At 22.0% G+C, this 22977-nt stretch overlaps 10 protein-coding genes across 10 annotated transcripts; 5 read left to right on the top strand and 5 right to left on the bottom strand. All coding sequences in view use genetic code 6, as the record gives it.

The window, feature by feature from the left end:
* Nucleotides 1-78: 78 nt before the first annotated feature.
* TTHERM_00299800 (ATPase, histidine kinase-, DNA gyrase B) lies at nucleotides 79-5908 on the bottom strand. Its single transcript, XM_001024507.2, has 7 exons — nucleotides 4364-5908; nucleotides 3773-3961; nucleotides 3584-3708; nucleotides 3292-3454; nucleotides 2803-3105; nucleotides 2114-2752; nucleotides 79-2015 (listed from the first exon to the last, which is right to left on the bottom strand). The coding sequence occupies exons 1-7, from the start codon at nucleotides 5795-5797 to the stop codon at nucleotides 486-488; spliced, it is 4383 nt and encodes a 1460-aa protein (XP_001024507.2). The 5' UTR covers nucleotides 5798-5908; the 3' UTR covers nucleotides 79-485.
* Nucleotides 5909-6789: 881 nt separating this feature from the next.
* Nucleotides 6790-8052, bottom strand: TTHERM_00299790 (hypothetical protein; the record flags this gene model as incomplete). Its single annotated transcript, XM_001024506.2, has 2 exons — nucleotides 7579-8052; nucleotides 6790-7362 (listed from the first exon to the last, which is right to left on the bottom strand). The coding sequence occupies exons 1-2, from the start codon at nucleotides 7915-7917 to the stop codon at nucleotides 6790-6792; spliced, it is 912 nt and encodes a 303-aa protein (XP_001024506.1). The 5' UTR covers nucleotides 7918-8052.
* A 350-nt stretch (nucleotides 8053-8402) lies between these two features.
* On the bottom strand, nucleotides 8403-10016 carry TTHERM_00299780 (diacylglycerol kinase; the record flags this gene model as incomplete). Its single annotated transcript, XM_001024505.3, has 3 exons — nucleotides 8403-8654; nucleotides 8864-9195; nucleotides 9338-10016. The coding sequence occupies 3 exons, from the start codon at nucleotides 10014-10016 to the stop codon at nucleotides 8403-8405; spliced, it is 1263 nt and encodes a 420-aa protein (XP_001024505.1).
* A 1220-nt stretch (nucleotides 10017-11236) lies between these two features.
* Nucleotides 11237-12442, top strand: TTHERM_00299770 (E2F-associated phosphoprotein; the record flags this gene model as incomplete). The annotated part of the gene is made up of 4 exons (XM_001024504.3): nucleotides 11237-11279; nucleotides 11391-11546; nucleotides 11611-11937; nucleotides 11988-12442. The coding sequence occupies 4 exons, from the start codon at nucleotides 11237-11239 to the stop codon at nucleotides 12440-12442; spliced, it is 981 nt and encodes a 326-aa protein (XP_001024504.2).
* An 804-nt stretch (nucleotides 12443-13246) lies between these two features.
* TTHERM_00299760 (alpha/beta fold hydrolase) lies at nucleotides 13247-14327 on the top strand (the record flags this gene model as incomplete). The annotated part of the gene is made up of 3 exons (XM_001024503.3): nucleotides 13247-13578; nucleotides 13634-13929; nucleotides 13981-14327. The coding sequence occupies 3 exons, from the start codon at nucleotides 13247-13249 to the stop codon at nucleotides 14325-14327; spliced, it is 975 nt and encodes a 324-aa protein (XP_001024503.1).
* A 921-nt stretch (nucleotides 14328-15248) lies between these two features.
* TTHERM_00299750 (hypothetical protein) lies at nucleotides 15249-15809 on the bottom strand (the record flags this gene model as incomplete). The annotated part of the gene is made up of 4 exons (XM_001024502.1): nucleotides 15249-15455; nucleotides 15509-15597; nucleotides 15658-15712; nucleotides 15768-15809. 4 exons carry the CDS (start codon nucleotides 15807-15809, stop codon nucleotides 15249-15251), a joined length of 393 nt encoding a protein of 130 aa, XP_001024502.1.
* A 255-nt stretch (nucleotides 15810-16064) lies between these two features.
* Nucleotides 16065-16562, bottom strand: TTHERM_000299749 (hypothetical protein; the record flags this gene model as incomplete). The annotated part of the gene is made up of 1 exon (XM_012800143.1): nucleotides 16065-16562. One exon carries the CDS (start codon nucleotides 16560-16562, stop codon nucleotides 16065-16067), a length of 498 nt encoding a protein of 165 aa, XP_012655597.1.
* Nucleotides 16563-17657: 1095 nt separating this feature from the next.
* TTHERM_000299748 (hypothetical protein) lies at nucleotides 17658-18251 on the top strand (the record flags this gene model as incomplete). The annotated part of the gene is made up of 2 exons (XM_012800142.1): nucleotides 17658-17961; nucleotides 18124-18251. The coding sequence occupies 2 exons, from the start codon at nucleotides 17658-17660 to the stop codon at nucleotides 18249-18251; spliced, it is 432 nt and encodes a 143-aa protein (XP_012655596.1).
* A 2121-nt stretch (nucleotides 18252-20372) lies between these two features.
* TTHERM_00299730 (hypothetical protein) lies at nucleotides 20373-21339 on the top strand (the record flags this gene model as incomplete). The annotated part of the gene is made up of 2 exons (XM_001024500.2): nucleotides 20373-20427; nucleotides 20540-21339. The coding sequence occupies 2 exons, from the start codon at nucleotides 20373-20375 to the stop codon at nucleotides 21337-21339; spliced, it is 855 nt and encodes a 284-aa protein (XP_001024500.2).
* Nucleotides 21340-21814: 475 nt separating this feature from the next.
* Nucleotides 21815-22174, top strand: TTHERM_000299729 (transmembrane protein, putative; the record flags this gene model as incomplete). Its single annotated transcript, XM_012800141.1, has 1 exon — nucleotides 21815-22174. The coding sequence occupies one exon, from the start codon at nucleotides 21815-21817 to the stop codon at nucleotides 22172-22174; it is 360 nt and encodes a 119-aa protein (XP_012655595.1).
* Between the last annotated feature and the right edge of the window lie 803 nt (nucleotides 22175-22977).

Raw genomic sequence — 22977 nt, 5'->3', positions numbered from 1 at the left:
TTAAAAAATGAGAAATATTTAATAATACATTTTACTTTAAAATGAATCTAATTATAAATTAATTAAAATTCTATTTAAGCAATAAGTTCTTTATTATTGTATGTTATCTAAGGTAAACTAAGAATAAATATAAAATTTTTCAAAAGATTAATGTATATTAATTACTCTAATAAATATCTTATATAAGTAATTTAAGGTCAATTAAGAATAATAAATTAATGTTTTCAAAGAAAAGAATAGTGATAATTCCTCTAGTAAATATAGATTTATTTACAATCTACAATTAATTCACCAAATAGGTTATAAAATGAAGATTAAATTAAAAATATCTATTAAATTATTATTTATTTATTTATTATTTGCCTAGGGAGGTTTGAGATTTTATCAAATATTATTTGAAAATTTTGGTTAATTTCTAATCTATTTTAAGGTTAGAATTATATTAGTATTTTTGAAATTAAAAATAAATTTATTTTGGATTTTCTTCATATAGAACTATGAGTTTAATTAAAGGCTTATGCTATTTTGAGTTGACTAACGGGTTTTGATATAATTCCATCAGCTCCATTTGATAAAAATTCATTTGCATCTGATTTTTAGTCATATCCTGAAACCATGAAGATAAATATTTGTTAGGTAATTAACTTATCAGACTGCAATTACCTTATTTTTTATATTGTTTACAGTCCATCCATTAATGGCATACTATAATCCATAAATATATAACTAAATTGTTATGGCTACTATAGCTTTAGCTCTTAATTTACTAATAATTTTTTACTTTCGTTTTTAATTATTTTTTATTAGTTATTTTTATTTGTCTAAAATTTCTAGATTTCTTATTCTTAAGTTTTTTATGCTTGCTCTGAAATATTTATGGGAGAATCTGTTTACTAAAAAATATTATAACTTTTATCAAGGCTAGTTTAATTTATTTATGCAATGTTGTTGAAGTTCAATTCGTATTTTCTATTTGCAATTTAGTTTATGTTTAGATTTTCATTCATTTTTTCATCAGGAATGTATTTACATTCTTTTTCTGTAGAGTTTATACTGTTATTAATACTGCTATCTAATGAGCTCAAGTTGATATTATAGTTCTCTTTATTTTTTTTTTCTTCTTCAAAATTACTTTAGTAAAATTGAGATTTCTTGTTTTAAACTGATTCAATTTAATCAAAATTGTCAACATTTTAGCTTTAGTACAAAAAGCTATCACTCCCTTCATTATTTCTCTGCTAATTATATTAGCTTATTAGTTTTTCGTTATGTAATATTTTACTAATAGCTTCTTCACCATTATAAGCACTGTGTATTTTTACAGTAGAAAATTGTTTAAATTAATGCTAAAAGACTTTGTGACTTATTTCTTCATCATCAACAACAAGTATATGAGTTTCTTTAGAAAAAATTTAATTTAATACAGAATTCGAATACTCATTTGTATGAATATAAGACATATCAGAGACTTCTAAGTTAGTTTGTTTAAGGTCTTTTAGCATCTAAGTATTCAAAGATGACGAAGATTATTATTATTCTCTAAAATTATTTCTATTGTTGACTGGATTTAAGCACTCAAAGGTGATTCTATGAGCAAAGTATTTTTATTTATCTAAATCATTATCTTCTTCCTTATTTAAATAGTCTTGATTAACTTAAGATTCTTTTTAAAATTGTGACTTATCAAGGATAATTGTGGGAGACTATGAATGCTATGACTGAATGGCTTCTAATCCTCCTACAAACCTATCTCTTAAGTTATCAGTCATGTTGTTATTTTCTTTGTTTAAATATTACATTCCACTTTATTCTGGAGTCTTTATAAGAATATTTTAACTTTCAACAAAAGAATTCTCAATATCTCTATCAATGTTAGAAAATAGAATATTCTTTGTTTTTAATTTATATTATGAATGATATTAAGGAGAAAATTAAAGCGAAGATAAATTCATAGCATTATTGCTATTGTTGAACTTGAGTTGTGAGTAAACCATATTTTTTAAATTTGAATTCAGCTAATAAATAAATAAATAATTTAAGATTAATGATAATTTTTTAATAAGTCAAATCATATTTTTGAGATAAAAATAATTTGCAAATATATTTATTTTACGTTTAAACGAGAATTATCAAAAGAACTTGATTAATTTAAATTCTTTATGGTAGTATTTTAAGGGCTAAGATTTATCAGTTATTCGCAATCTTAGGGATTATTTTTTTCAGATAAATTGAAATTAGGGGAATTTTTTATGCCTTTAACAACCTCACTACTGGTGTTAAGATAGGATTTAATAAATGTATTGTTTGTTGATGTCTAAAAGTATCTCTGATTTTTAAAATACTTTTAGCTATTTTACCAGTTCTCTGTTTAAGAAAGCTAGATGAATGTAGGAGATTTACTCAGATTTGTTAAGCTGAACTTACTTTTTTAGAATAAATGTTGGAAATTATATTAATTAAATTCAGATATCATAGATTATTATTGGTTCTGCTCATCTGAAATATCTTCTTCACCAAATATTTGTTCTTTGTTTTCGCTTACGATTTAGTTGTTGCAATTTATAGCCTGCTAAGCTTGCTCCAGTTTTGCTCTCTCTTTAAGTTTCTCTTGCAAATTTTTGAAAATCACAAAAGAAAAAGAAGAACCCTCGCCTTCCTTACTAACAAGTTTTATATTTTCAGAAGGACCTAATAATCCTGCTAATTTCTTGCTCATATATAATCCCAGTCCAACTCCATTTCTATTTAAACCCTTTCAAAAAAAAAATCTTAAAACTAGAAAATATTTTTTTATTATTTTACTGAAGGTGTATCGAATGTGTTGTATTCTTTAAATAATTTTTGCTATATTTCTTAAGGTATGCCTATGCCTGTGTCAGTGACAGTAATTTCTATAGTTTCTTAATCAGAGCTAATTTCAAAGAAAACTTTTATAGATCCTTTCATTGTAAATTTTATTGCATTTCCAATTAAATTGAGAAGAATTTGCTTTAATCTCTATGAGTCACTGTGTATTTAGTAAATATCAGCATTTCCTACATTTACTCTAGGCTCAAAATCAAGAACTAATTCAATTCCTTTCCGCTTTTTCACTTCAAATATATCCTGAATTATTAGATAAAATTAAATTTAAAATGTGTGATAGCTAATAAATAGCTCAAAATATGATTGAAGTATTTTAATCAATTGAAATCAATTAAATTAACTTCTATTAAATAAACACATAAAAATAAGTGGTTAGTATGAACAATAAATCAAAATAATTAAAAATCTAAAACAGTGTATTTTTACCAAAATTTCTTTCAAACAATCTTTGATGTTAAATTTGTTTAGTTAAAGCTTTAAAGAGCAATTATAAATTTATCCATAATCTTGTATGTCATTAATAAGATGAGACAATAAATCAGATACTTTAAGTGTGTCTTACAATATTTTCTTTATTTCCTCGTCTTTTCTGTTATTTTTAATATAAGAGATAATTTACATTTGGAAACAAGTGTAAATTAATTAAAGAAATGAGTGTAAAAAACAAACAAATTTAATTAAATTAGTCTTATCCAATATCATTATTTAAGTTTATTACATACTAATAAAGCAGCTTTCGACCAAAGAAATCATGGCACTGAGTGGAGTTTTTAAGTCATGAGAAACAGTAGCTAATAGTTTATCCTTATAGTTATTCATTTCATAGAGTCTTTTATTGTCATACTATTTTTAGTTAATTAAAATTAAAATTGCTTCAAGTATTTTTAAAAGCTAATTAACTAATTACTTTCATAGATATGTCATTTAAGACTATCATTATATTAACTTGATTATCTTCATAGCAATCAACTATATGCACATCCAAATGTTTTTCTTCTGGCTCGCTATTTTAGCCTTTCTATGTATTTTATCTATTTTAAGCTTCTTTTTGCATAGGGGAGTAAATACAATTAGAATACACCAGATCATCTTGCTACTTTAATTATGTAGAATTTTATAAATATTTAAATTTTATTTTTAATTTTTTTTTCCTATAAATCTTGGATCTAGATTTTTTTTAATTTTTTGGCTTTACTTGATTATACTTAATGAATTTTTTAAATTCTTTAAAATGCAAATAATATTTTTGGATTTAATTCATCCAAAACAAAAAGGGTGAATTCCGAAAATGTATTTTTGTTAATTTGCTGTAATCTTAAAATTGGGTTATTTTGGTGCATTTAATCTGAAAGAACAGCTCTGAAAATAAATTAAAATAATTGAACTAGTAAAAAAAGGATTATTTTACATTAATTTGATAAAAATTTAGTTATTTCGTTGTTGCTTGCTTGAATTAATCCAATTAATAATAAAAGTAAATTTTAATCAAATAAATTACATCGCTAATCTATTAAAAAAGTGAAATTCTTTTTTAGCAATCATTCATAAATAAGACTATAAGCTCCATCAGAGATATTTGCAGAAATTTATTTTCAAATTAGTTAGCTTTAGAAGACAGAGGTAAAATATTTTAACTAAATACCATGCTTTAAGGATTTTTTTCAAAAATTGAAGGAGTCTGTTAATTTGTTTATATTACATGTATTTCTTTTTTATTTTTTCTTGAGCTATCTTTTTTTAAGCTGTATGCCTATGAAGTCATTGATTTTTAATTAATCGCTTCATTACTTTTTGACACAGGCTTTGCTAATTCTACTTTACGATATATCTTTTCAATAAGTGAAGCCTTGAATTTTTAAATATATGTTTCTCCTCCTTATTATTAACTTTTCTATTAATATGTAAAAGAATCATTTATTTGTTCAGTGTTTAATGGTACAAACACAGATTATAAAATGCTTTATATTGATTATTGTAAATTTAAAAAGCTACTAGACTTATATTAACTTCTATTCAAATTAATTGGACACACATTGTCTTGAGGAATATTAAAGCATGATTTAAATTAATCATTTACAAAAGTAACTTTAAAATCATCCTATATATCTTAATCTGCTGTAAGCACAATAGTTGGAAACGGTAATCTCTACTAGAATATCTACAACCACCTTTACCATTTTTTTTGGGTGCTAAAATTTTTATAGAAATCCTTTTTTTTTAATGATTCATGATAATAAATTGAAGTAAGAGAGATTAAAATCAATACTGAACTAATTGATATATCCACTATTTAGAATTTTTGGTATTAATTTATCATTAAGCTACAAAATAAAGATGAAAACAAAGCACACTTAAATATCCAATAGGTTAATGCAAATATATTTAAGAAAACTAAGATCAACAAATATAAGTTAATGCATATTCCAGATTAACTAGTCGTCAAGCACTTGCTTGTGTAGTTATCAACTTTAAAAACTAAAAAGCAACAATTATAGAGCTGCTAAATAAATATGTAGACATTCAATTAAAAAGGACTTAATCTAGGAGCATATATTATTGTTAAAATATTCAAAATAATCAAAATAGCAAGAACCACTATAATTTAAATCTAAGTAGGGCCTATATTCTAACTACACTATTCATATTGTTATTATATTTAAGAATCAGAGCAATCAGATTTATTAGTCATTATAAAAAAGCGCAATATAATAAATAAGTAAATTATGGTGTTTAAAAAAAATAAGAAACGATAATACAACAACTGCTCTTTAGAATAGCATCTCAACTAATACATTTTATTTAAAATCTTTGAATTAAATTGCAATAGAAGTCTTTAGGCTAATGTCTTAAAAATCTTCTTTTCTTTAAATATTTAAGAGCCCTGTTGCTCATCCAAAAAATCAGTTTGGATATTCTCTTTTATATTAAACATTTAGGCTAAATCCCTTTGTTAAACTAAATTTTCAGATTCTTTAAAAAAAACAATAATCTAATAATAATTAAACCTCTATTTCTTATTCTTTCTTTGTGGATTGTTTGATTGCTTCGTATTTTTTTGCAAAATTAATATATTTCAAGTTTAACCAAAGTAAAGTGTTAAAAGTTATTTAATTAACTCATGATTAAGTATTGCTTTTTTATTTTTTTCCCACTTTTCAATTATTATTTTTGCTTCCTATCAATTGAATACCAAAAATAGTAAAAAATTTCAATTCTCAACCAAAATAAATTGTTTCTATCAATATTTAAATAAAGAGGAATAAAATAAGATTTTTTTTGATTATTTATTGAGTACATTTCTAAATTTATGTTAAAATTATTTGTTTGTCATAGGTATTTTCTTCATGTTATAATATATTCAATTCCTAAACACATTCAATTCTTAGAAACCAAAATAAAAAAATAAATATAAGCCATGTATTATAAAACTTAAATTTAATTTATAAGTTAATTTTTATATAAATACATATGTTATCTCCTATTTATTTATGCTAAAATGTAATAAAATAATTAAAATTCCAAATATACTAATAATTTAAATATCTCAAATAAATTAACTTATTTTAAGATATTTAAGACAAATTATCTATCTATCCTCAATCCTATCAATTTAATACAAAAAATTTTAAATTTAGGTAGGTAATAAAGTTAAAAAAATCAATTAATATTATTTTTCTTAAATTTAAATGATTGGTTAGAAATATTTATTTTTTAAAAGATGAAAATGAAACCCTGGTGTAATAAATATTTAATATTAAATAATTGAGTAAAGATTTGAATAAAGAAAATAATAAATAAATAAATACAATCTAATTATAGTAAATACATTTTAATATAAAAATTTTTAACAGCTTAGATATTTATTTATAAATAATTATCTTAATATAATTAGTAAAAGACAAATTGTAAAATAATTATAAATAATCAAGCGTTAACAAATTTTTATTTTTCACCACTGTCATGGATAGTTCTTATGGGTGAATTTTCTATACTGTTTCTGCTAGAAAACCCTTCTTGTTAGAAAGATTTTTTGGCACCCATAAATGTGGAAAGGAAACTTTACTTTTCGAGTCTACTTTACTGAAGGCTGTTATAGCGTGAAAGTGCCTTTTATTCTTCCTTCTCTAGTTCATTGATTTCTTCTAAAATCCAAGTCTACTCAGTTTAGTATTCTCTTCTTTTTTCTTAATTAATTCTCTGCCAATTTAATTTCTTTTACTCAAAAAACTTGCATTTTGTTTAGTAAGATATCTCTTTATCGTTTTTGACTCTATTAATTTATTCCTTCTTTTTTTCTATTACTGTCCCTGAAAATTATTTTATCATTTATTCATTTTCTTTCCTTTATTTCATAATTTCTTCTTAATCTTGCTTTTTAGATTAAAGAAGATTTTCTTTTGATCTTTTGATCTCCAAAGATAACTGGTCTCTCAAAGTTTTTACTGATTAAGTCATTTATTACTATCTCTCATAGTATTATTATTTAAGCTTTTATAGCTAAAATTAAAATAATTTTATATTGAATGAAATTATCAAAAACGAAAAATTATTCTATTAAAATTCAGCTCGCTTTACATTTTCATAAAAAATTAACTTCTACTTGGCAAATATTTTGTAAAAATGCACAAAATAAAAGCTTATTCAAAATTAAAATGGCAAGGCTTGAAGCTAATTAAATTTAAAACGTTTGTTTAAAAGAAAAATTATTTATACCAACTCTTAGTCTTTATTTTTTCTAGCTTTTATTGTTTCCATAAATTTTATTTTATCGTTGAGCAATTTTTATTTGCCTTGCTGCAATTCTTCTTCTATAAGTATTTTTTTCACTTTTTTTTTCATTTGCTCACACTTGTCTTTTGCTTCCTCTGTTACTCTTCTTACACTCCCTAACGTGTCATATTCATTTTACTATCTTTGCTAAAACTAATTTCTTTTGTAGTATAAACTATCACTATATCTACTTTTTGGAGATTCGTTGGTATACTTACTGTTTGATAACTCTAAAAGCTCTTTTTCGCTTAATTTTTTATACTTGAAATTTATAGGCATCATCTTGTTAGTAAAGATATTAATGAAATAAATAGTATTCGTAAATTATATTGATCTTTTATGAAATAATTTTAGCTGTTAGAATGTATTTAATTTAAAAATCAATTACACAATTTTTTATTTCTACCTTGATATTTTATTAAATATAATTTACTCTTTTTAATTTATTTTAAATACAGAAAAGGAAACAAAATTGAAAGAACACAACACAACAACACACTATACTATACTATTACTACATTATAAACTGTAAAATAAAAAATTAATAGCTTTTAATCGATTTGAAGAGTAGTTAAATAAAAGCAAGCCATTATATTTTTCAAACAGTCTAAAAATAAACAATTTGTATAATATAAATGTTAAATTACTTGAAATTTAAATTAATTTAAAAATAGTTTTAAGTAATAATTATTTTTTTTATATTGAACTAAGTATTTTGTTAATTGCTAATAATAGAAGGAAAAAGAAAGTCATGAAATTCCTTTATTTCAGTAAACAACTTCGACCAATTCAGAATCTACATCAAAAATTACTTCTGTGCATTTAAAATCTTCTCCATCTATTTCCATATCAATTGGGTCCTTTTCATGACTTATTATTCTTATTTCTTTACCTCTATAATACTAGCATTCTTTCTCATAAATATGAAGCCCATCTTTTTCTGCTGCTTAAAGCACATTAATCATCCTACTGGTCTTATCAGAGTACATTAATATTAAATCTAAAATTCCATCATTTACCTATTTTTAAATATATTCAATTATTTATTTTGAAGAAATATTATTAAATAACCTAAAAAATAAAAAAATAATTTCTCTAGAGATTTATTTAATTTAAGAAAGTTTAAGAATAAACATATTAATACCCATTTAAAGTGAGAAAAAATTTATTTATTTTTAAAGATTATTAAAGTATAGATAAATTATTAAATTAAAAATTTAATTATTACTTATGCTATTGGACATGCACGGAATCCGCCTCCTGTCCTTGGTACATTATTAACTTCTATAAACTTAACTTTACCTTTATCAAGAACTGTTTTTCCATCAATAATAACTGTCATTATATCAGTTTTGGCAGAAGCAACTTCTAAAAATGCAGCTACTTTATATTTCAGTCTAAAAAATATTCCTAATTTTTTTGCTCTTTGGTCAACTCTACCAGCAAATCCTACGCCACCTTGACAACTAAAATAATAGTTTTTCCAGTTACCATTTTCATCTTTCAGTCTGCACCTTCCAATATCAACTTTTCTGACCTTAGGCTCCAAAAGATATTTTTCTAATAAAAGTTAAATTGAGGATTTTGATATTATTTAACTTAAATATTTAAATTTTCAGTTAATTTATTGTGATTATGCTTAAATAACTGAAAAAGTTTGCAAAAACTTAATTTGTTAAAGAAAATTAAAATATCTATTTACCTACATAATTGCTCACTTAAATATGATTAAACCCTATTGATGAGCAAAAATCATTTCCTGTTCCTCCAGGAACAACAGCAAGAGGATAGGGTTTAACTGGCTTTTCATTTAATTTCTTTTCAATAGCTTATCTTTTTGCTAAAATGTTTAAAGTCATAAAAATGGAGCCATCTCCTCCACAAACCATGAGAAGATCTTCTCCCTCGAAATCAAATGTTTCAACAAAATCATAGAAGTTTAATATAGATGCGCTATAGTTAGCAACAAAAGGTATTTTATGTTTTGTAAGCTACTTAATGACATTATTTCCTATTTTTTTCCCATTTCCTCCTCCGCTTGTAGGATTGATAAGCATTTAAACTCTTTTAAAAGGCCTAGATCTCACTTCATCTAATTTATTTTAAAATGAAGGAAATACAGGAGCTCCTACTTTCTTCTTACAGCAACAACAAGATGTACCTATAACTGCATCTTAAACTTAAAATGCTATCTCTCCTAATAAATTTTCATATTTTTATGTAATTTAATTAGGTTCTGGATGTGTACTATTATTATTCTTTTAACTTTCTTAAGAATGAAGCTATTATTAATTTTATTTTTTTAAATCCAAATTGACATGTTCATCATGAACCTCTGATTTTTAAACTTTATTTCCTGGTGTTAACACTTCTGACTACATCTTTTGAAATAATAATCTTTTTTTTACTATCTAAAATCTTGTTAATATCAAATTTGATAATACTTATTTATTAATTTTAAAAAGAGCAAAGTATATATTTAAAGACGTAAGTTACAGTGTAATAGATATATATGCGTTGAGATTTGTTCCTATAATTTTTTTTTTTAAACAAAAGCAATTTTATATGGTGAATTTCTTAAATCTTTTAAGATTTTTCTCAATTTATGGTCATAAAAAATACATAGAAAATATCCTTGAATAATCATGCTAAAATTGATTAAAATTTCTGCCAAATATTTATAGAAAGAATTACTATAACCTAAACCATAAAACCTATATTAAACATAATACATAATTTAAAGGTAATGATCATTCATAAATTACTATCATATTAACCATTCAATCAATCCCTCATTTTTAAAAAACCAATTAATTTTTTACATAATTTTTTAAAATTTCAGTTTATACTACTATAAAAAGTAAATTAGATTTAATAAATTTTTCTCGCTCTTTTTTAATTAACCATAAATCGATAACAAATAATTAAAATAATTTTTAACACTATTTATAATTTATTTAAAATGTAAAATTTATACATTTTTGTATAATTTACTTTCAAATTGCTCTAAAAATTTAATTCAGAACATTACAGTATCATAATTACAAGTAAATTATTTAAAAATTTACAAAATTTATTTATTTATTCTTAAAATCAACTAAAAAATCAACAATTTTAGCAATTATTAAATATTCAAGATTTTTCTTTTTTTAAATAAATAAAAAATTGAAATGATATTATTAATTGGTTAAAATAATAAGCATTACGAAATAAATTTTGAATGTGTTAATATTAGCTAAATTTTTAAATATATTAAAAAAGGATTCTATTATTTGAAATTAGTAATTGAAATAACTCTATTTGTTGTAATTTGTTTTAGATTTTTTTTTTTGAAATAATATTAAAGAATAATATTTAAAAAAATTCATTATTTTGAATTGAATATTTAATGAAAAGATCAAAATAAAGAGATTTTAGAAAGAATTAGCAGAATTTCTAAATGAAATTATTTAATAAAAAATAAATACCATTAATAGATTTAATAAGCAATTTACTCTGCAATATTATATTTATTATAATTTTAGAGACATAAATTAATTTAAAATAAATAAGCTCTTAATCAACTTGATTTTACAAATAATCATTTAATTTTATAGCGTGAATGAATAAACAAAGCAATTTAGTTGGAGAAATAACTCATTAAAGTAATTTTAACATTCTTCATTTTCAGAGAGATTCTAAGAAATACTTCTGCAACCTATAGTAAAGTCATTCTGACACTTAGTAATTATATTCAAAATAAAATAAATTAACAGTTGAAATCGAGGAGTAGAATAATCACAAATAGGATAATCAATATATCTAGCAATAAATTAATAAAGTAGAACAAGAGGAAGATGAAGATGATTGGGATCCATCACCACCAAAAAAAGAAAATACCATTCTCAATAAGCTAAAAGTGAATTTTACAAGTATGAAAATTTATTTTTAATTTATCTTAAGTGGATTTTTAATTATTTATTTTATTTTACATAGATAAAGAAATTAAGTTTCAAGGAGAGAACCATTTTAGAGATGTTGTTTTCGATTAAGGAGAGTTTGCAGACTTTGATGAAGAGGAACTCAATGATTATTATGCTGAAGAGTAGAAAGATTAAAATGATTAGGAAAATAAACCATAAAAAAGAAATGGAGAAAACATTGATTTTGATGATGAAGAAGTTTAAGTAGATGATAAAAATAGATTATTTTAGGATAACAAAGAAGCAATTAAAAAGTTGAGAAAATAAATTCAAATGGAAGATGTGTTTTTTAATCCCATATAGGATGAAGAAGATGATGTTTGGGTGAAATAGAATTTAAGTAATATTTATCTTAAATTAAATATTTTATTTATTTTTAAAATAAAAAAGAAAGCGATTTATCTGAGAAAACAGGAATTATATTAAGTTGTCCATGCTGCTTCGTATAACTTAGCTATGATTCTTAGAGACATGAGTTTTATGATAATTAATATAGGTCTATCTGTGTAAAAAATGTAAAAATAAATACAAGCAAAATAATATAACCCACAGAAGAAGATAATGAGGCAACTACAAGGTCACAGATGAAGTCAAAATTTAGAAAAAATAAGAGGAAACAATAAAAAAATAAGAAAGAACAAGCATAAAATACTTTAGTTATTCATGAGGATGATGATTTAGCTAATTAAAATTTAGAGGAATTAGAACAACAGATAAATAAACAAAAGGATTTGTTTCTTATATATTTTAGTGCTGAGTGTTTAAATTGCTCAACTGAAGTGGCAGCATATGAATTAAATGAAAAAGTATATCATTTTTTTAATGTGATACCTAGTTTAGGTTGATATAAAATTGATAAATTATACTATAAAGTCTCTCAAGAATTTTTCCTACTTTAAATTATACAATCAAATTTTGGAATAATTTTGATAAATTATTGAAATATTTTTTATGTATTAATCAATATTCTATTTATTTTAAGCAGTAATTAAATTCTATTTTTAAAAAATTAATTTTTTTCATCATAATAGTTAATTATTTTATTTTATTCGTTAGTTCATAAAATTTAATTTGAAGTTTTTGAAGATTCATTCCTATTTTAAAATTAAGTAACGAATTTTTCAAATTAATTTCTATAAATCATTGAAGTTTGTTTTTATTTATTTTATGCCTTCTATCAATTTAAGGAGTAATTAGAATCTAATAACAAAAAATTTTCCATCATATATATCAATTATTTTATTTCAATAGCAAATTCATAAAATTTAAAATCTATTTTAACTTATGTTTTTAATCATTTTTATGATTTTGCTTGGTATTTTATCAAATAATCACAAAAAAATTAATCCATTTTTTCAATAAAAAAATAATCTTACTTAATGTTATTTGTTTTGGATGAAGTGTCTTAAGAATTTTTGTAAAAAAAGTAAATTATTTGTGGCGAATATCTTCTAAAATATTCGAATCCTCCATTCATACACATTTAATGCGTCAGAATTTGTGCTCTTTTACAAATGTCATTCGTTTTTGTTGTGTAAAATATAATAAAATTGGTTGAAACTGGAACATAAAATCAAAATATTATAATAATATCAATCAATTTTTAGAAATAATTAAATTAAATATTTAAATAAAGTAAAAAAATAACAATGGAAGGTAGAAATTGTGGATCTCATTTTAAGGATCCTAAATGGAGAGAAGCTTATCTTGAAGAAGTAATGAAGTAAGAATAAAGCGAAAAATATAGAGGCCCTGTACCTGGAGAGGGAATTACATATCCAGTTGAAAATTGGTTTGATTTTCAAGTGATAGATAACAATAAAAAACCTTTAAAATTGCATACATATAAATATCCTGCTGAAGGTAAAAGAGTTGCTGTCTTTGTTATATTTCATGGACTCAACTCTCATGTTGGAAGATCTGCTCATATTGCAAAAACTTTAAGTTAAAGTGGAATAGAATCAGTTGGATTTGATTATAGGTATTTATTAAGACAATTATAAATTTATTTATAAATAAACTTGAATTATTAATAGAGGATTTGGTAAAAGTGAAGGTCCAAGAGGAGTCAACTCTTCTCATCAAACCTTAATAGAAGATGTAGAAAAATTTCTTAAGCATGTGGAAGAAGTATATAAAGGAGAGAAAATATTTATAGGAGGTTAAAGTTGGGGTGGATAAATTTGTTATACATTAACTTTAAATAATCCTAATCGTTTTGCAGGAGTTATCATGTATGCCCCAGCAATCAAAGATAATAAAAAAAATAGTCCCTTTGGTAAAATGATTGCTTGTGCTATTGGAGCCTTATTTCCATCAATGCAAACAATAGGTAAATTATTTATTTATTTTTTCAATTATTAAAATATAATTAATAAAATAGAACAAAAACATGGATTTGCAAATAAAAACCCAGCTGTTTCAGAGAGTTTCCCAAAAGATCCATATTCATATACAGATAAAATAATACCAGGTACAGTTAGAAATGTAATCAATTAATAAGAAGTGTTATCAACTACATATAAGCAATATAAAGCTCCCTTCTTAATTTTTACTGCAGGTGTCGATAAGCTAGTAGACCCTTTATTGGGATATGATTTGATGGATGAATCTCCTTCATTAGATAAAACCCATGTTTTTTATGAAAACTGCTGGCACAATATGTGGGGAGAAGTAGAAATTTACAGTGCAATCGAAAAAACTAAAGATTGGATTTTAAAGAGAATTTGATTAAATGTTATTTTATGTTTAATTTGTTCATATTTTCTTCAATAATTATAAAATATATTAATATGAATTATAATATTTAATATTACTTACAATTAACAAACTTAATAAGAAAATATTATAAAAGTAAAATATAAATTATTTTTGTCAATCATCAGTACTTTAAATATGAACCATTTTATCTTAATAATATAAAATCAATTTAATTTTTAATAAACATTAAACTAAAATACATAAAGAATTTTATAGTAAATAATTCTTATATTTTTTAGAGTTAAAATAATGTTTATCAACAATGTTAATTATAGACTGGTATTTTGTTTCAAGATTTTTTAAATTTATCTATCTATTGTTATGTGATGATCATAATTAAATATTTGTTTATATTTTAAAAAAATAATATAAAACAAGCAAATTAACAAATGTATAAAAAATATTTTTATGTTTAAATTTAAAGATTTTAGATAAATTAAACTAAGCACTAAATTAATAATTATTATTATTCAATATGATTTTAAAGAAGATAATTTGCTTTATTTTTAAGTTCAATTTTAAAGTTTTTTTTTCTTTCATACAATTTACTTTTCTAATAAGAAAAATTAAAATATTTTGATATTTTTAAAAGTAAAAACACCATCTATTTATTTATTTATTTATTTTTGTTTACAATTTTTAATAATTTTAATATATTTATATTATCTATTTAATTTTCGTATTTCAATTATATTATCACTTTATTTATTTAAATAAATATGTTTTTTTAATTTCTCATTTTTCTCTAAATCAAAAATATTTTTGTTAAAAAATATAAAATTATTTTGATTTTATTAATACAGACTTAATTTTTTTTTTGAGAGGAAACAAAAAATAATAAATATTAAGTTGCTATTTACAAATATTAATTATATGTATAATCTTAATTTTTCAATGCTTTTCGAAATCGCCTTGCTATGTAGCAGCTTTTTTATCTTTTCCATATAAAAATTCATTGAAACTCAAGCCGAAGAGTTGATAAAAGAATCCTGTTCTTTCTTCTCTTATTTTTTTATCAAATGTTGGAAGATTCTTGACTTCCATATTTAATCTTTATGCATTTTCACCTTAATATCTTGTCTCTAATTTGTCAACATACTAAAAAAAGATTAAATATTTGCAAATATAAACTCTATAAATCTAATTAATACTTAATCATATATTTTCTCGCATTCATTTACGCATTCTTATTTAGACTCATCTGTCAAATTTGTGCATTTCTCCATACACTCATTGTATTCTAATTAATTTAAAAAAAATAATATAATCTATAAATTATATTGCAAAAATAATCTCGAACCTTCAGTTAACTAAAAGTAAACTTTCATTCTTTCTTGCTTCTCACTTGAATAAACCTATTTGATTTAGATTGCTTTTTTAAAAATGCTTGAATTAAAACCTATTACTTACAGTGTAGACATCTTTTCTTAAAAATACATCTTTTTTCAACATTTTTCTTTAGACTTTTCTATTTTACAATAATTTACAAATTATGAAAATTAATTATGTTTATAAATTCGCAAATCTAGAATTTGATCATAAAATTAGAAATTAGAAATTTTTTTATCTTAAATTTGTTATTTTTAGTTGTAAACAGTAAATTTTAGAATATTTTATAGATAAAACTTTAAAAAGAGAGAGAAAAATATATTACTAAATAACTAGTAGAATTATGAAAGTTTTAGTTAATAAAATGAATTAAGGTATTCATGAATAAATATTATGAATTAATACAAATAAATAAATATTAGATTTTTAATTAGATTTACAATGAAGTAATTGTTTAGTTGTTTAGTAAGTAGTAATAGTATTTAATTATTGTTTTAGTTATTGAGTAAAATAAAGAGTAATTATTTATTATTAAGTTGTTGATGATTTATTAAATCTTATTTAATTAGTAGTTATTATATTGTCAATAAGTTTTTTAGATAATTGAAAAGTTTTATTGTTATTAATTATTTATTATTTTATATTTGAATGTTTCATCTTTCTCAGGTGAAAATTCTTCTAAATGGAAAAGTTCTTTCTTTGTTTTCTGTTATAAAGCATTTTACCTACTTTTAATTTGAAAAAATTAATCATTTATTTAGGAAACTTTTTTGTAAAAAATGTCTTTGGTTGGAAAAGAAGGTTTATTAAAATGAATTTAATACTCCCGTTTAACCAAAATTCAATTTAAGCATCCTGCATGGATTACATAGTCATATTAGAATCTAGTAATCAAACCATAGGTGCTCATTTTAAATGATCAAATAAATGAAACTAGATACAGAATATTTCTTTATTGCATCTAATTCAATTAATTTGATATAAAGTCTAAAAGTAGTTAATTACCTTTGTATTTCGTTTAGTTGGCATTTTTAATAAATGAGACAGCTTTACTCTACCATTTAGAATGATATGGCTAATTAGTAATAATATTTAAAAAAGTAGATGTTTAGAGATGTTTATCTCTAACTTTCTACTTTTTTATCTCTTTCTTTTAAGATTTGATTTAGTTAATTTATTTGTTTTACTTTTAATTAATATTTAAATTAAATAAAGATTCTTTTAAACGAAAAATATATTCAATTTAGTTCTTTCTATTTTATCCTGCTAAACATGCATTTATTTTTCAATGACTAAATATAAAATTAAAAGATATTCAATTAATTTCAATATATTTTTATTTTTTATTCAAGATTAATCTTTTTTGTTAAAAAGGGTAGTAATTGTTGATGGAGATGAGCAAGGTATGTTTTTATTATAAATTAGATATAAAATATATTAAATAATTATTCAAAATTTATTTATCAATATTATTTTATAATAGAATTTCTTAATTTTTTGTATTATTAAAAATAGAAATATTTAATAAAATATAATTTTACTCATAATACATACTAAAGTCAATTTATTTTTATTTATAAAGTTTTTATTTTAAAAATATTTATTTTAAATCACTAATCTACATATAATTAATAAATATTTTATTTAATTAAAGATTTTTAAATTGATATTAAAACAACTATTGAATAAACAACTAAATGCATAAATTCATTGATAAAAGAGTTTGTGATATTTAAATTCAAAAAATTAACGATAAAGAAAAATTTACACTTTAATTTTTAACATACTTAGATTTTGGCAATTTTGATAAATAAATTGATTAATTTTGATTTACTACAATAAACTATTTAAAATAATAGCTTCAGAATTAGTTTAATTTTTAAAGCAAATATATAGTGGATATGAAGCAATTTTAGAATAAAATCAAAGATTTTATTAATAAAACTTAAATATTCAATCAAGGCAATTAAGATGAAGAAATAATTGTGGAAAAGGGGTCTGAAAATTACAAAATACTCCATTCGCTTACGAATAAGCTTTTTTAGAATTCTGTTTTAACTATAAAAATTTATGATTTAAATTAGTAATTAGTAGAATGTAATTTTAGTTGGAATTGCAACAACAACAATAACGGATACAATTCTACATCAAGAAATTCTCACGTTTAAGAATAAGATGACTTTAAAAATTATACAAATATGTATGAATTTAGTGCCCAAGATATTAATTAGTATGTCCGTGTATTCATCCATCCAAAAAAGGACCCATCTACTGAGTAATTCATACAAATATTTTTGATAAATTTTAAATATATACTTTTTATGTAAAATTTTACGAAAAATCAAAACTGAAATAGAAAATATGTTTGAAAAGCTTGAAGAAAAATGTTAAATTTTTCTTTTAAAGGATTTTTCTAACTTTTTTTTTATTTAAATAGGATCATATTAAAGGTAGGACCTATATAAATGGATCCTGATACAAAATATACTGTTTAGAGCGTGTTGTATAGTGGCATAGTAAATATTCCAGTTAAAATCGGAAAAGATTTTGAATGTGCAAATATGATTATTAGTCCTCAAAATATTATTATCAGGTAATCTTCTCAACCTTAGACTGACTGTTTGAAAGTCTTAAATCACTTAACTGATATCAGAATAATATACAGTGAAAAGAAAGGACCAATAAGCGAAAAAAGTTTTAAGTTAATATTCCCAAAACGATCTGTAATTTAGAATAATTCCCTTCTGCCATGTATACAGTTAGAAAATGTGTTAGAAATATAAGCAGAATCTAGATATTTTAGAGATTATATTTATATAGTTTTGCGTTCTCTTGCAGCCAAGTAGACATTTATTGATGAGAAAATAATTTCTAATTTAAATATAGATCCTAAATCCTACATAAAAGATTTCAGCTAGTTCACAGAAGCAATTTTAAAGTACATTCATCACTCTAAAATTTAAAGCCATTACTAGTATCTGATCTCTAAATTAAAGGAAGAAAATAAATGTTTGCTCGTAAAGATTAAAATTTAAATATAATTTAGAAAAATAAATATGAAAATTACTTTAAAAATTGACTTTAGAAAAATAAATATGAAAATTACTTTAAAAATTGACTTTAGAAAAATTTCTAAATGAAACAAAAATAGTTTGAATATTATTTAAAAAAATAAATTTCTTTTTATATATTTTATTATTATTTTAATAAAAGAACGAAGTAGATAGCATGGAGGAAGAATGTCATTTGGTTATTTAAACGTTTAAGTAGATTTTGTAGTAATAAGGTATTTCTTGTAGTGAAGAGATAGAATATTAAACTAGAAAAGACTATAGAATGAGCAGAAGAGATATATAAGAAGAGAATGCTGTTTTAAAGGAACGGATTCAGCAATTAGAAGGGGAGTTATAGTTTTTATAGAATTTTAATTCTTCTTCGAATAATAATAATAGAAACACTTATAGTTCTCATTTGAGAGGTAGCAACTCTAGACTTAGTAACAGTGGGAAAGATGAGCTTATCAGTTAAAAAGAATCAGAAAGTATAATTAAGTAGGTTGAAAAAAAATATCAAATTAGATTGTAGAAATCTTACATGGAAATGGAAGAAATAAAAGACTAGCTGAATTCAAAAATATAAGAATAAATTTTAATAATCAATAATTTAGAAAATAAGAATCACGACCTTAGAAGTCAAATATAAATTTTAGAAAAATCATAAAATTACTTTAGTGTTGAGAGAAGAAGCATAACTTAAAATTTTAACTAGGGGAATAACAATATAAATAGAGAGCTAGAGGGTTTAAAAAGATAACTTTAGCAGTTTTAAATTGAGATGAATTAAAAGTAGATGTAAAATGAAGAAATTTTAAGATTGCAACTATAGAATCAATAGCTTAAACATGAGGTTGAAAAAATTAAATAAAATACTATTTTAAATGTAAATGACAATAATAATTTTAATAACTCTACACTAATGACAACTAGAGCTAAAATATTTGATAATACTCCTGTAAGAAGCAGAAATAATACATTACATAATGAAGAAGGAAATCAAAATTAAACCAGAGTTTTTAGATCTAGTAGCTATAATAATATACCTTCTTAGAGAAATGCAACATCATCTTCTCTTACGAGGCCATATTTACCTATTTAGGAAACTTCTAGCCAAGCAAATAGATAGTAAGTAAATACTAGCAGGCAGAGAATTCCTAGCGTAAACAATAGTTACAATTTTGTTACAGAACCAAATGAATAAAATAGCCGTGGATAGTCATAAATTGTTAATAACTTTAATTAAAATAGTTGTAAAACTCTATAATACATGAATACAAATAACAAAGAAAATTAGAATTATGGAAACACTTTAAATAATTTTTAAGATATAAATCCCGATAGAACTTATAGCAAAGTGAATAAACAATAGAATTCCTATTATCAAAAGAATTATCACATAGAGAGTTAGTAACATCTCTCAAGCAATCCAGTTCAACAAGATAAAACCATGAATTTAAATAACTAAATAAATAAATAAAATTTTAAAAACTACAACACTTAAACAACAGTCAATACAAATTTAAATAATCTTAAAAATTAAAGATATTAAAACTATTGAGAATTAATTAGAAAAGTTATTTAGATTTATCTTTATACTACTTTTTGTTTAAATTTCTCTTAAAATTGTAAAATGTTTCCAAATGTTATCATTCTTTGTGGTTATATGAGTTGTATGTGTCTATTAAGTAAACTTATTAAATTATATCTGTTAAATTATGTAAATTAAATTGATTTTTCAAATAATTTGGTTCGTATTTTAATTTTACTTCTACTTCTTAAATTAAAAAAAAATAATAGCAAGAAAGAAAATAGTAGTTATAAAGGGTAAATAAATAGAGCTGAAAATAATTATGAAATATGAAAAATAATCTTAAAGCTAATTTAACCAGTCCAATTTAAATGAAGTAGTAACTGATAACTCGAAATTGTAGCTGATTTAAAAGAATGAAACAGAAAAATTGTTATTATATGATAAAACAACAAAAAATGATATGATTAAACTAGTCAAATTAAAGTAAAATAAATAAACCCAATCATTTCATGACAATGGTACATAAACAGAAAGAAATAGTTCAATTTAGCTAAATGAATAATTTGATGGTAAATAATTAACTTAGGAATAAGAGGATGCTGGTAAAGCTATTAGTAATTTAAGAAGACATAAAAGCTTAAACAGATAAAAAAAATCGCTGTCAATATTTTAAAATAACATAATTTATGGTGCATTAGTAGCTCCGTAATGCAATATCAATAGCATTGTAGAGTTCAAATTACCATAACTTAGTCCTTAAATGAGTAATAAATAGCATTAAAAAATAATAGAAGTATAGCAATAAAATAATAAGATGAAAAAAAATCAAATTCAAAGAACTCTTTCATAGGTAAAATAGAATTAACTAGCTTAATTCAGTTAATTAATCCTGCCTCCAATATAAACTCCAGAATAAATAACAAATTTTAAAAGTAAGCTTTTTTCAGACATTAAAAAAGAGAGATTTTAAAAATTCAACTGTGATTTAAAAGAAAGAATTTTTAAAATTTAGGACAATTATATTAATAAAATATAATTTAATTAATTTGTCGATGAATTATTTTGAATTTATTTACAATTATTTTATTACTAAAATATTAAGTTATTATATGTATGAATTAATTTAAAATGTTCTGTTGTTTTTTTAATTAAACTAATTTATAAAACTATTTAAATAAACATTTTTATGTAGTAGTGTTAGTTTTTAATTAAAATGTTTATCATATTAATTATTCATTTATTTATAAATAAATAGCCACTTAAAATTAGTTTAAATTTATGAAATATTAGTTATTTTAATTAGTATTTAAATTAAATGTAAATTAACTTTATAAAATAAATAACAAGTAAAACAATTTTTTTCATTAATCTTTACTTTTGTCTTGCTTATCTACAATTTAGTAGTCATTTTAGAATTTTAATTTTGTTAAAAGTTTGATAAAAAATGAATTTTATGAATCTAACTAATAGTAAGCAGCAGAAGATATAATAATTCCTGAGACAACTCCAATTAAAAATCCTATAGCTATTTAAAATTCAGTATGATAATTTAAATACCATCTACTATAGAGAACTAAAGGACTTGTAAAAAATACAAAAATTTGCTAAAAACCATAGTGCCATCTATTTTAATTTTAATCTTATTGTAAACTAAATAAATATTCACTTAAAAAATTACTTTTTAGAAAACTATCTACTTTTTGATCTTGTTATCAAAAATTCAGCTAAAAATAGAGTAACTAAAAAACCTGCTAACCCTGCATGAGAAGAAGGAAATCCGTGTCCTTAAGAGCAGCTTCCTTCAGGTCTTGGTTATTTAAACAATTTTTTTAGAATTTCACAACCAATAGTACTCGAAACAAACATTGCATTTAGTATCATATTTCTTGCAGTCCTCTTGAATATTGGGATAATCAAGAAGTAGAAGCCAAGTAAGTATGGATAAACAGAGCAAAAAACCAACAAAAATTCAAATAGCAATTCAGAAACAGTTAACTCCTTAAAATTAGAATTCAAAAAGCAAGAATTCATTTTTTTTAAAATAAAAGGGCAATCTTCGCAGTTTTAGTAATTCATTTTGTTGAGTTTATTTATTTATTTATCTATCTATATATTTAATATCTTAAAAATGATAAATTATAATTTTAATCTTTATGATAATGTATTAAACGTGTTAAATTATAAATAAATACAAGTAATCAATTAATCTATAAGCAAATACATTTTTTATTGGAATAAACATTTAATTTAATTTTAAAATATTTTTCATTCATACACTTATTATTTGAAATAAATGATAAATATATTTTAAATTTATTAAAAAATTTAGTGATCTATTAAAATAATTAAGTTTGTTTATTATCTTTAGCTAGATGATATTGCTGTTGAAATATTTTTTTAAGTCTAAGAAAACATGATAGAATTACTAACTTCAAAAATATAAAAAAATGAAACTTTTTAATGAATAAAATAAAAGATATATCTTTGTTTTAAAAGTAAAGCTAAAATTTAATAAATGAGTAATTAATTTTGTGGTTGTTTATTGTATTTAGCATAAATTAGTATTTGAAGATAACCTTTTTATCATTATTAATTTTTCAATAATCAAATAATAAAAAATGTTTCTTGAGTAAGAATGAGCAGGAAGCAAAATATGTTTGATCAGAAGAATCAGAAAAATAATTTATCTAAAAATTAAATTATT

This window comes from Tetrahymena thermophila (genome assembly GCF_000189635.1).
Source record: "Tetrahymena thermophila SB210 genomic scaffold scf_8254379, whole genome shotgun sequence".
Classification (NCBI taxonomy): Eukaryota; Ciliophora; class Oligohymenophorea; order Hymenostomatida; family Tetrahymenidae; genus Tetrahymena; species Tetrahymena thermophila.
Note: the sequence above shows the minus strand (reverse complement) of the source record. Positions and strands in the feature narration are given on the sequence as shown.